Genomic DNA, 14,134 nt, shown 5'->3' with positions numbered 1-14,134 from the left:
ATAACCCAAGGTACCACTGTACTGCCTCCAGCCACTGAGGCAAAACACTGCCATCCTGGCTACTGGCCACTGATGGCCTTATCCTCCATGAATTTGTCTAATCTTCTTTTAGACATAAGGCAGTTATGGCCCAAGTACTCTGGGGAAAACTTTTTAAATCTGAGATAAATTAGGACAAGACATGGGGGTGTCCCTGAGGTAGAAGGTGGCTCTGCTGGGAATCCAGAACTCCAAGGACTTTGCCAGCAGGTTTCCAACCAGAGGTATGCTGCACAATTTTACTTTTAAGGACTATGTAGTAAAATCTTCAAACTAATTTGGAAAGCTAGAAATGTCTTTATTGTTGCAATAGCTTCAAGCTAGGAAACCGTTTATAAACCTGTAAGAGAAAAATCAGCAAAATTATGATCAGCTCTCTGTGCTTGCACTTCCATAGGACGTGTCATATTCATCCATAAGCTCACTTTACACCTTGCATTGCACATTTCTTAGATGCATGCAGGTAACATTTAACGTGATGCATCCTATCTGACTCATAGCGGGGGCACAGCTTTGGCTAACTGGATTTTTGATGTTTCACCCACCTACACCTAAACACATCTGTATGGTGCCATGAAGACTGCATTCTGCTGATATAGGCTCTGTTGTCTTAATCTCTGTTCCACAGGAAGTACAGCATACACACGCAAGCAGGCTAACATGAGGAGAGGAGCTCCATTGTGGGGGTTGGTCTGTTAAGCCAAAACACATTTAGCAAAATGTGCAAGAGCAGGTTATCGCATCAAATTTGAGACTAGAGCTACCCCTCTAGGGGAAATATTTAGTTACTATGCTCCAGCCATTTATATTTCCTCCAACAGACAGTAACACTTCCTAGCTCAAAACAATTTCACCACCCAGGGCAAGTGTGGATTTGTTTGGCACAATCCTATTTCAAGAGACTGTAGTGGCAGTTAGACCTGCAGGGGGAAAGCAAAACAGACACTCAGCTGCCATCAACCCTGCTTCCTTCCGGGCCAGGCAGGGCCTCCTTTCCCTCAACACAGACTTAAAGGAATTACATGAAGGGACAAACTACTTTGAAAGTTTGTGTGCATTGGGGAATTCAGTGACAGTGAGACCAGAGGGATACTGAGAAGTCTGGACTTTTTAAAAGGGGAAATATGAGTGTTATTGGAGGAAAGGTGCTGTTAGTGGACATAGTGAAAGGAACATTTATGTTGTGGTTGCAATTTCCAGCGGTGTACAAAGGCTTTAAAAGGAGATCAAAGCAGGAGTAGAGAGTGGGAGCCTGTACAGAGGTAAGCTGCCTTGATCCACTGGGAACAAACAGGCAGACTATACTGTACACCTGAATAGGATTTTCAATCAACATCCTGCAGCAGGTGGCTGCTTCCAGTTTTGTGAGGCAGGGCAAAACCTCATACATTGGAGGAAGCTGTTGGCACTGCTGTGGCCTTTCCCACCTTTGCTAAATAATTCTGGTTGTCACAAAGTGAATGAGTCTTACATCAGTACTTTCTGCTGCAAAACATGCAAAGGGCAAAAGTAAATTGTGCATATACGCATCTTTAAGTCCCTACATATATCCATTCGGAGGGACTCCAATTAAGCTGGATTTCTCCACATGCACAAAGTTGGGCACTTAATCATGTATATGCACATGTCTTTTGCTTCCACACTTTTGCATGTTGTGCTAACACCACAATAATATTTAGCTGATGCTTCCTGCAACAATAACGTCAAGCACTGCCCTGGATTATTGCCCATTTGACGCACACACACAATGCCCATCGGACCTGTACCGCCTACACTGAGAAACTCGGTAGAGACAGCACTACCAGTAAAATGAACGTCAGCATGGATTTGGCATAAGAGAACCACCTCCCCACCATCATTCCCGTGGTAAAAATCTGGCAATCACTCAGTGATGCAAAAGACAAAGTACAGCCTTTCATGTCCAGCTTAGCTGACTTTCTCACATTTGAGGTTCGGTGATGAATGCCCAGTCAATCATGAACTGACCTCAGCACTGCATTTTGCAGGTTAAGTATTAAGCCAGTATTTTAGTAAGCCAGAAGCACACAAGATCTTCACACAAAACCAGTTTTAGAATTTAGCACTGAACCAGACGTGCAGCAAGCAGGACAGGCAGAAGCTTGGTACAACAAGTGGCCAGAAAAGCCATGGGGAGCTGAATAGATGTATAAACTAATAAGCAAAACTAAAAGGAGAAAAGAACCAATGCTTAGAGTTTTGAAAGAATGAGAAAATAGGGCTCTCCATAAAACAAGGTGCCCCATGCCAAAGGTGGATTTAAGTTATCAAAAACTGCAGCTCAGCCACTGCTTCTTCACCCCAGGTATAAACGGATATGCACAAGTATTATCAGAGACTGGACTAATTCAGCCAGCCTACAACTGTTATCTTGGGATTCTATGCAGCAGCCTAATATTTTGCACGTTAGGGTTTGTTTTCATATCCTCCATCCTCCACTTCCACCTCCACCTCCAGAGAGCTAGTTTGGTTAATAATTTGGAAAACTACAAAGCTTACTCAGTATTTGGGAGACAATTTTCTTGGTCCTACCTAAAAAGTATTGCCTAGCAATAATAGGCCTTACTTTTACATGCTAGCCATGCCATTTCTTGGTAGATGAATTTTGTGCAATGTTACACCAAAACCACTATTCAGTAATTCAGGCACACAGGAAGCTGCCTTACATTGAGTCAGACCATTGATCCATCTAGTGCCTAGTCCAATTCAGCCTCTCCCAGATTTTTGTTTCCTGGCAGAGAATAAGGGCAGAACATTCAGCTGTCACAAACCTGCCCCCAACTGTGTGCACACACTCAAAGTGCCCCTAATTTGTCCTTCTCCAAAAGCTGCTGAGATTTGTGAGTCAGTTTCATACCTTAAGTAGCTTAAGCTTCAATTAAAACACTGCTGTGTACACCCACAATAATTACAGAAAATTACTGGAGTGGCTCTTCTCCAATTTCTCCCATTGGTTAGAGGAGGTTCTTTTCAGATGGGAAAAACAGTGGCAAATCATACCTTTCGGGTGTGAAGGGTGCATTCTGTTCTGGGAGCAGGCAAGACCAAACCCTCAGCAAACGTCAAAACAAGTTCTGAAAAGGGGTGGGGCTTCTGGCAAGCTACACCCCCTCTCCAAAAACAGGCAAATTAAACCTATTGCTGTCACAATCCCCCTTAAGCATCATCAACAGAGCTAGTCAGTTCCCTTCGTTTCCTTTACTGTACTCCTTCCCTGTTGGCCACACCTGTTTATGTTGCATGTTTGCACCAGTCTAAATGAGCTTTTAGAGAAACACATCTGGTGCTAATGATGTCAAATGTATTATTATTATTATTATTATTATTAATTATAATTAGGAATCTGTAGCATCTTATTTCCAAACCAATCCTTCTGGCACCTGGCATAAAACTGAAGCGTATTTCCACTCTGCTTTCCAATGCAAAGCATTTAGGGTGTTAACCAGAGAGCAACAGAAAGTTACTAGAGAATTATGGTCAATGTCAGCTCCCAGTTTAACACCGTAGGTTCAGGCTGTGTGGGTGTCTCCCAACTTTGTTATGTAGAAGCATAGCAAAACCATACCCTGCATCTCTAGGGATAGTCTAGTACTGTTCTGGCTGAGGTAGAGGACGTTTTTAAGAAAGGAGACAGAAAGCAAAATAAGCATATGCGAGTAATCATATTACTCAAAAGGGTGCATGACGTCTTAGCCTGGCAGCCTAATTCAAAGACATTGCAAAGTTTGTACCATCTGCCTGCCAACAGATACTAGTATACATAATAGGTGTGCAAGAGCCTGAAAGAGCCAACTCTCATCCCTTCTACAAAAAAACCTCCCCTGCCTGGAGGCCAATCTTACTCACCACAAGCGAGTGCTTTTTTAAGCCTTTCCTATGGCACAAAGCTGAAACCACATCCATTTAACAGGCGTTCCCACCCATGCTGCAAGTGATGCAGCTGTATGGGCCACGACTGCCATGTTGTAACTACTAACTCTTCTTCTGTGTGTCCATGGGAAGGGAACCTGTGGCCCACTGTCACTATACCAGCCTTGTATTTAACAATTTAAATTCATTGCGGGAGACTGCATTGAATTCCATGCAGGGAAGTAAGCAAGTTGGTAGCGGAGGAGGGGTGGTTTCTATGAGAACTGCAGAAGGACAAGCAGCCTCTACTGCCAAAACCATCATAGAAATGCAGCAGGCTGGCTAGGGATGGAGTAGGACCCCTCCATCGGTCTGCTTGCTAGAAGGTCATTTTGTTTTACTGTACAGTATTTATTTTTCACTCGTCTGCTCAGAGGTAGTAGCCTACATTTCATTTTTAGTCAGTAGGGCTGTCCACAAGTGGTGGTGGTAGGTTGGGCAACTCAGTGTGTGTGGGTCCCACCATTGTCTTAGGTACAGGGCTGGGGTAGTAGCTCCTATACAACAACAAATATATGCGGGCTAGACAATGCTACCATTCAGTGGATTTGTAACTGGCTGACTGACCGAACCCAAAGGGTGCTCATCAATGGCTCCTCTTCATCCTGTAGAGATGTGACTAGTGGGGTGCCACAGGGTTCTGTCTTGGGCCCAGTCTTATTCAACATCTTCATCAATGACTTGGATGATGGGCTTGAGGGCATCCTGATCAAGTTTGCAGATGACACCAAATTAGGAGGGGTGGCTAATACCCCAGAGGACAGGATCACACTTCAAAATGACCTTAACAGATTAGAGAACTGGGCCAGAGAAAACAAGATGAATTTTAACAGGGAGAAATGCAAAGTACTACACTTGGGCAAAAAAATATGAAAGGCACAAATACAGGATGGGTGACACCTGGCTTGAGAGCAGTACATGTGAAAAGGATCTAGGAGTCTTGGTAGACCACAAACTTGACATGAGTCAACAGTGTGATGCAGCAGCTAAAAAAGCCAATGCAATTCTGGGCTGCATCAATAGGAGTATAGCGTCTAGATCAAGGGAGGTAATAGTACCACTATATTCTGCTCTGGTCAGACCTCACCTGGAATACTGTGTCCAGTTCTGGGCACCACAGTTCAAGAAGGATACTGACAAGCTGGAACGTGTCCAGAAGAGGGCAACCAAAATGGTCAAAGGCCTGGAAACGATGCCTTATGAGGAACGGCTTAGGGAGCTGGGTATGTTTAGCCTGGAGAAGAGAAGGTTAAGGGGTGATATGATAGCCATGTTCAAATATATCAAAGGATGTCATATAGAGGAGGGTGAAAGGTTGTTTTCTGCTGCTCCAGAGAAGCGGACACGGGGCAATGGATTCAAACTACAAGAAAGAAGATTCCACCTAAACATTAGGAAGAACTTCCTGACAGTGAGAGCTGTTCGGCAGTGGAATTTGCTACCAAGGAGTGTGGTGGAGTCTCCTTCTTTGGGGGTCTTTAAGCGGAGGCTTGACAGCCATCTGTCAGGAATGCTTTGATGGTGTTTCCTGCTTGGCAGGGGGTTGGACTGGATGGCCCTTGTGGTCTCTTCCAACTCTATGATTCTATGATTCTATGCAGCTTTACAACTTTTGTGGGCTATTTACACAGTTACCATTGGTTTATTTATGGCAGGCATAGGCAAACTCGGCCCTATGTTTTGAGACTACAATTCCCATCATCCCTGAGCACTGGTCTTATTAGCTAGGGATGATTGGAGTTGTAGTCCCAAAACATCTGGAGGGCCGAGTTTGCCTATGCCTCATTTCTGGCATTGCATATACACCTCTCAACATACAATGTACAGAACTCAATATTAGCAGCTAAAGCAGTTAAGATACAAAAAACAACTCCAGATAAATTTAAAAATAATACAAAGCAGACACCCACAGCAGAGACATATTCATCCAGCTGGGAAAGCTGGTTGGGACAGAAATGTCGTCAATTGTTTCTGCAAAGTGCAGGTTGTGGGTGCCTGTCATGTCTCAACAAGAACACTGTTCTATATACTGAAAACCCTGCTCTGATTTACATGCAACAAAAACCCCAAGCTTCTACCCCATCCTTCCTTCAAGAAGCTCAGGGAAGGATACAGGATTTACCCCAAAGTCTTCTAATAGCCCCATGAGGCAGATTCAGCCTAGGTATTGACTGACTTGCTCAAAGCCACACAGGGAGCTCCATGAAGCAAGCAGGGTTTTGAACCTGGATTTCACACATCCGCTGCCTCTATGGCACTGGCTCTCACCAGAGGCAAGCAAGATAGACTAGAGTAGTTGGGAGCAAGAGACCAGTTCTTAAAGAGACTTAATAAAATAGTTAACAGTTTGGGCTATTACCCAATTCGGAGTGAAGTATAAGACAGAAATGGCCAAAAGAGGACAAAAACAAGTTTTGTGCGTCTCGGGTGGAGGCTGTTTAGCCCCAAAAAAGTAACAAGCAGCAATGACCTATGGAACATTGCTATAAATACTCTGGTAAAAAGAACTTCCATTTCTTCCAAGCTAGTAAAGAGGGAGTGGCTCAAGCTGAGAGTCATTATAGCATGCGTCACTTGGTGGTGGTTTAAAAAAAAAAAAAAAAAAAGATTCACTGGACAAGTGCCCAGACAATAGGCTGGCCAGAGCTATAAAAAGGCAGCCTATGGGACAGGTTATATGTTAGTAATAGACAAGTTCCACTAGGTTTCCACTGGAACAGATGAAAAGTTAACTTGCTTAACCTCAGACCCAAGTTAGACAATTCCTTCCCCACAAACCTACAGCTACATCCCTCCACCAATAATCCCTAGTGATCTTAACCTGATGGTGGGACAGCCTCCATTAGGGTCTACAGCAGGGGTAGGGGGACCTGTGGTCCGCCAGTTGTTGCTGGACTCCAACTCCCATCAGCTCCAGTCAGCATGAAGAGTGAAGAAACTGAAGCTGCAGTCCAGTAATCTCTGGTTGAGCATTTAACCATTAGCCATAAGGAACCATGGAGGATATGGTTCCTCTAATCACTAACTGGTCTACCAGGAGCTCATCATAATTCTTCCCCATTGCCACTTCAGCAACAGCAGCAGTGTGTAAACACATGGGCTGACTGATTAAGAGTCAGACTCGTATCAGGTGTCTGGATTCTGCTTAACATGGGCTATGGGGTTGCAAGAGTTCATTTCTGAACCTCTCAATTCTACACCTCAGCAGCATCACTAAACGACATAACCAAGTCAGTAGGTTAGACAACTTGTTTAAAGATTTCTACCTTCAGGAAACTTGCTTCAATTTAGTGATGGCCACCAACTGGGGTGGCTTTGAAAGATTAGACAACTTTATGGACGACAAGACTATCAATGGCCCCAAAGCCACAATAGCTATGTTCTTCCTTCACAGTTTGAGGTAGTATGCCCCTGGAGACCAGTTGCTGGGGATCACATGCAGAGGAAGGGCTGTTGTACTCATGTCCTGCTTATAGGCATCCCATAGACATCTCATTAGCCACAGTAAGAACAGGCTACTGGACTAAATGGTCCATTGGCTTGATCCAGCAGGGCTGCTCTTATGTTCCTATTTCGTCTACCAAGTAAAACCTTTCATTATTTGCCAAAGACTCCTTGCAACTTGGAAAGGGATTCTGCTAGGAGCACTCACAGCTTGCTAGGCCTGTTGGCCTCCACTTTAGCAATTTTGTCATGCCAATGCACCCTAGAATAGAGCACCTACATTGAAAAGAACATGTACTAAAGTGTAAGTAAACTATCATGCATGCTTTCCTGAATGTTATTGCTGACAGAGGAGCTTCCAGACTTATGGGGAATGCCAGGATTTCCTGGAACACCACCTGACAAGTACTTGCTCAGGGTTTTGGAGGTGGGGGTTCAGTTCATTTGTAAGAAAGTAGTCCTCAAGCAATTTTTTTAAAAAAAATCCAAGCCAAAAACTTGCCCTGCATTCTCGAACAAATTCTGCACACTGCAGCTATGCTCTGGCCAACAAAAGAAGTCTAATTCTTGCACACAAACACAAGCTGCATTCCTGAAGAGGAAAAAGAATGAAGCCTCTGTCTTTACTGACTACAGAGAAGCAGAAAACCTATGAGCACTTGGGGGGGGGGCACTAAGCATGTCTCCATTTAGTCCACACATATTTTTGCTTGTGGCCTTAGCTACTAGCAGAATTTAACTGGAAATAACCTCTTGTTAGCAGCGCTATATTTAACAAGACTGCACAAAGGAAAAAGCATGTCACAGAACAACAAGCTTGCAAGATTTAAGTTTTTCCTGTGCCCCACAATTGCTTGCTTGTGAACTTTTGTACCGGGAAGAGCCCAGCACAATGTGAAGTCCAAATCCTGATCTCGTTAGCAAAAGAAAAATAAGTTTTGAACCTCATTAACAGAGCTGTAATACAATACATAGAAGAGCAGTCGTGAATAGCAACCTTATTAAGATTATAATGTTTCTTTAAAAATATTAAGTGGGTTATAAATGCCTTAAATAAAAATCTCATTCAATGAAATGAGCACAGAAGTACAAACATGGCAGGCAACCACACTAGCTTAAGCTGTTTTCCTAAAGTCCAAGTCATCATTCCCTTCAACAGGCACTCAACTAGCTGAGTTTGCTATTGTTTCTAAATTGATAGCAATGGCACTGGACAGCACCTATTCATGCAGGTTATTCAGAGAACTGGAGTACTGTTTATGTCTTCCAATGTTCCACATACCGGTAATATATCCTTGCTTCAGTTATTATGTCTGATATAAACTCTCCGATACAGAGGTTTATAAATCTTCAAGGTGTCAAGAAAGTAATCACACAGGATTTATCTCCCATCAGCAGCAGCTAGAATCTGCTGTGTAGGAAAGAATACTCTATTACTTAAATCTCTCAAAGATATCCAGATATAAAGTAGAAATGTAAGGGAGTGTCATGTTTCCTACCTTTTCAAGTCAACTGTTGTTACACTAAATACCACTCCTTTCAGCCAAAGAATCATGAAGAGTCTCTGAGAAAAGGGGCAGTTGCCTATGCTTTCACCATCACTTCCAGCCTGTGAAAAGAGGAGGGAAAAACATTAATACAAGCGGACCAGATGCCCATATCCATTTTCTGTCACCCATTAGCCGTGATGAACTGGAAAAAAAATCATTTGCAAACTGAAGGTAATTCGCATGCATCAGGATTTTTTTAAAAGAAACTTTTCATTGGATTTTGTAAACATGGATCATAGGAATAACAAACGATACAAATAAAAGACCAAGTCTTCTCATGTTATTTGTATATCACAAAAATAGCATAAACTTTAGTAGTAATATCCATAACATATGGTTCATTATTAATAGTTAATGTTTGTTTGTGTACTGGTTTAAACAAAAACAAATGGGGAATAGGATAGAACTGAGTTAACAGATAACATTCAACATCGAACAGCTGAACACCTAACCAGAAGCCCTTGTGGTTGTGCTTAGATTAAATATGAGTAAAAGCCACTTTTCCTATTATGTTACCAATGACACAATATATAGTGTTGGTCTATTGATGAACCGGGGAGCGGAGGAATTTAAATCGAGATCAACCAGATTGAGCCAAATGCTGATGTGGGGGGATTGTTCATTTTCTGGAATACTGGCATGTGCTATGAAGGTAATACCATTTTTTTCTTTATCTGTCGATGTGTCAACTGTAGGTTATTTGTGAATCTCTCATGGAGGGCTGTTTTCCAAACTGTTTTGTACCAAATGTCTATTGTTGTACCAGTAAGGTTTTTCCAGTGTCGGGTTATATTGTTTCTCGCCATATGTAATAAATGGCTTATTAATTATTTTATTATATAAATCCAGATTGTTTTCTTAAACTATATTTAATAAAGCTAATTCTGGCTTGACTTCTAATTGTTGCTTTGTTGTTTTATCAATTTCTTGGAATATCAAATTCCAGAAAGGCTGGATTTTCATACATTCCCACCACAGGTGGAGATATGTACCAGGTGTGAGGCAACGCCTCCAGCAATGTGGTGGTACCAGGATGGATCACTGCCAGCTTCCTAGGGGTTAGGTACCACCTGTTTGAGTTTCAGTGTTAATTATTTCTTGCCAAGATAGACTAAAAGGGGTTTTCCATCAGAAAATTAGAAATTTTCCCAAGAAAGATCCCCTAGAGTAGGGGTAGGAAGCCTCAGGCCTAGAAATAAATATTGCCCTTGGGACTCTCCCTGGGCCACACCCCTCAGTGGTCCTGCTTCACCCTCTCCCTTGAGTGTTTTGGCCTAAATTGAATGTGTCCCTGAAGTTGGATAACCACTGGCTTTAGAATGGATTGAATATGGCCTACTGTGTGCCATCTGCCCACTTTTGCCTCTGGCCATGTCAACTACTGGTATGTGGCCCCATGGAAGGTTGCCCATGAGGAAATGCAGCCCTCAGCTGAAGGAAGTTCCCCATCCCTCCCCCCGAGAGTGATCTCATTTAGCACACTTAGTTTTCTTTACTAGAAAGAAGCAAAATAAAAACTTTGAAACTGCCAAACTTGTCTAATGTTGTATTTGCAATTGGCATCCATCCATTGTTATGAATGAACTTATGAAATGGAAAAATCCCACATCACTGCCCATAATTAGAACAGGTGACTCAGTAGATAGGGTAAGGACCAGAAGGTTGCATCACAGGTAGTTTCATCCCAAGAGAAAGAGGGAGGGATCAGCCCCTTGTGTAGCATTTCCTCCAAGAGAAGAGACTAAAAAGTTAACGCCTTTGAAAGATTAAAGGAAGCCTCTGTTATCATCAGCACTGTTTCAGCTCAATAAGCAGCTTGCTAGATAGTAATTCTGATTTAATATTGAAACCTTTGGTGATATATTTAATAGTATCTGCCTGTTTAGTGGTATCACAAGGTGGGAAGGACTCAGCCAATATAACCATGGATCATTGGCGCTAGGCAGCTTTGCAAATTGCTATTCTAGAAAAACTGACTTACCCCCTAAAGGTCTTAAGAGAAACTGTGGGCTTGGAATATCGTGTGTCAGTCTTTTCATAATTGCCTTTGTAACACAGAGGGAAAGTAGCGAGGAGGAGTTCTCTTTCCTTTTTACCAGTTCTTTGTTATTTTTGTACCAAACCTGCTATATTTCTGTACGTGTAATACTAGTATTTTAGAATTTAAAAAGCAGTTTGATAAAGCTCACCACCTACCAGTGTGTCATAGTTAGCTCACTGAAGTCAGTCCAAGATGACAGTCCAAGGACAGAAAGCTTTCTACATGCATCAGTATCAAGACTGGTGAAACCTGTGACCCACCAAGTCAAACACAGCTCAGAAAAGCCTCCAGGCCCCTTCTGTTTTTGGTGCCTGCCTGAGAATGCAAAACAGGGTGGTATACAGAGCACCATGCAAACCACAATACCTTGAGTTACAACCGCCTCGGGTTACAAACTCCGCTAACCTGGAAGAGTTACCTCAAGTTGAGAACTTTGCCCCAGGATGAGAACAGAAATCGTTTGCCGGTGGCACAGCGGCAGCAAGAGGCCCCATTAGTGAAAGCACACCTCTAGTTAGAACAGTTTCAGGTTAAGAACGGACCTCCGGAACGAATTAAGTTCGTAACGAGAGGTACCACTGTACATGGCTGAGGGGCTGCATTTTGCTTCGTAGGTCACAAGTTGTGCTGAAGGCAAGCCTACACAACTGTGTGACCCAGAAACTCTTACCTTGGGGGTGGTCATGGTAGCCCTTGCTTCTCTGACCCACACGTGCACACTTCTTTCAGACCATGCTGTGGTGCCTCTGCACCTGGTGATATAGGTCTAAATATCAGAAGCCATATTTTAGGTATTCATTGCTTTAGTCATGTGCTTATTTGTCTAAATCCACAATGTATAAAGATAGCTTTCGATGAAGCAAAAAAGCAGCCAGCAACTGAGAAATGGAAAGTGAGACTTACAGAAACATGAAGGCCTCTGACAAATTTAGCAGAAATGGGCAGTGACTGGAAAATTACTATGACTGTGCCAAGAACACCCAGGGATTTCCAACTCCCAAAACCAAAGGGCTGGAAGGGGCATGAAAATCTAGTCCAAACCCTGCTCTCTGCATGCACTGACACACACTTTTCTATAAAGCCATAAGCTCCAAGTAACCACTTCCAAACTACTATCCAGACAAGTAGCATGAATAAGCTGCTCAAACCAGATGTGCCTTAATAATGAAGTGATTTCAGGAGGACAATCTAGATGCCCCAACAAAGTGAGTCAAGAGGAGGAAGACATAAAGCTTTAGAAAATGCTTTCTAGATTTCCAGTTAGAACAGACAGAAACTTGCTACTTTAGTGGCAATCTTTCACTTTAAAAAAAAAAAAAAAGCTCCAAAACAGTCTAGCCTGCTTCACCAGATTAAGGATATCTCTCTAGAGTATCGTCTAGCCCAGGCATAGGCAAACTCAGCCCTCCAGATGTTTTGGGACTACAACTCCCATCATCCCTGACCATTGGTGATGTTAGCTAGGGGTGATGGGAGCTGTAGTCCCAAAACATCTGGAGGGTCGAGTTTGCCTATGCCTGATTCTAGCCTGGGGTCAGCAAACTTTTTCAGCAGGGGGCCGGTCCACTGTCCCTCAGACCTTGTGGGGGACCAGACTATATTTTGAAAAAAAATATGAACGAATTCCAATGCCCCACAAATAACCCAGAGATGCATTTTAAATAAAAGCACACATTCTACTCATGTAAAAACACACTGATTCCCGGACTGTCCACGGGCCCAATTTAGAAGGCGATTGGGCCAGATCCGGCCCCCGGGCCTTAGTTTGGGGGGCCCTGTTCTAGCCCATGGGTGTGCAACCTATGGCTCTCCAGATGGTGTTGGACTACAACACCTATCATCCTTGGCCACTGGTCATGCTGACTGAAGCAGATGGGAGCTGAAGTTCAACATCTGGAGAACCACAGATGGCCTACCTCTGCTCTAGCAGGTGGCCTTAACTGGCAACTGGTCTTTGTTCCACTTTAACTTTTCCCCCTTGAAGTGACATGTTGGGTTGGGAAAGCAGGTCTGCCTTAATCCACAGATCATGCCTCCTGTCCTATTTTTAATCCAAAGTATTTCACATGTTTATTAAAAGGCATTGTGAAGATTGCGACTGCTATCCCAAGAGATGAACTGCTTCTCAGGAACCACCTTACACTTCTTGATCAACGTTGGGAAAAGGGCTGCTACTACATTCCTAAGGGAACACACAGTTTATTAAATCCATACACAGCTGCTTTAATGAGCCATTGGTTAGCAAACCTTTTATTAAAAAGCAAACTGTAGTGTATCCAATTGCCTGGATGAGGTTAGAATTGGACAAATAAAATGACGCAAAACTTCAAATTTTATTATGAAGAAAGGCCATAGCTCAGTGGTGGAGCATTTGCTTGGTGAAGGTCCCAGGTTCAATCCCCAAGACCACCAGGTATGGCTCAGAGACCCCTGCCTGAAATACTGGCTTCTAATCAAATGGATCCAGTGATTTGATACAGTACAAGGCTGTTTCCTATGTTCCTACATGGGTGGTGCTAGGACACATGGCAAAAAGCAAAACAATGCAAAATCTGGATTTAGTGTGTTTCCTCATTCCAAATTTAATTATTGCCATCTCTAGTATATCCGGATAACTGAAGAGAATACTGCTACGAATGTTTGGATAGGGAAGGCAAAGGAACAGGTGACAAACACAGCACCCGACAACCCACAAATTTAACACATTTTTCAGAGTGACAAAATATCCTTTACTCATAAACAATTACATCAGTAGTTTTAAGAACGGCAGCACTTTTGTATCCCAGGATGACACAAGGGAGGGAGTTATTTTAATGCTAACAGCTTGCAGATGTAAAGCATTCTGGAGAATCTCTGGAATCTGAAACTTGTTAAGTGAAATAGTTTCCAAGAAGCACTCTTCCAAAACAGTTTTAATGTAGTGCAATACTGATGGAATACTCTTCCTGAATATTCTGGAGAGGGAAAGCTAAACTTCTAAATACTAATTAAATACTAATTAACACTATGTTACAACGAGATTCTTCCAGAAGTTCCATCATCAATACACTGCCAGAAAATAAATATTGAACACTGAGTTATTAATAATAAATGTATAGCCCAGTTCTTGCACAACCTCATTTTGGCACAAAGC

General features: G+C 42.8%; 1 protein-coding gene across 1 annotated transcript in view; it reads right to left on the bottom strand.

Moving 5' to 3' along the window:
* The window catches only part of CLIC4 (chloride intracellular channel 4), a 47,910-nt gene that overhangs the window by 13,917 nt on the left and 19,859 nt on the right, over positions 1-14,134 (bottom strand). The window contains exon 2 of the mRNA XM_033157783.1: positions 8,910-9,019. Coding sequence (XP_033013674.1) covers positions 8,910-9,019 — 110 coding nt within the window. The remainder of the gene's footprint in view (positions 1-8,909; positions 9,020-14,134) is intronic.

The sequence above is a fragment of the Lacerta agilis genome, chromosome 8, assembly GCF_009819535.1.
Source record: "Lacerta agilis isolate rLacAgi1 chromosome 8, rLacAgi1.pri, whole genome shotgun sequence".
In the NCBI taxonomy this organism is placed as follows: domain Eukaryota; kingdom Metazoa; phylum Chordata; class Lepidosauria; order Squamata; family Lacertidae; genus Lacerta; species Lacerta agilis.
Note: the sequence above shows the minus strand (reverse complement) of the source record. Positions and strands in the feature narration are given on the sequence as shown.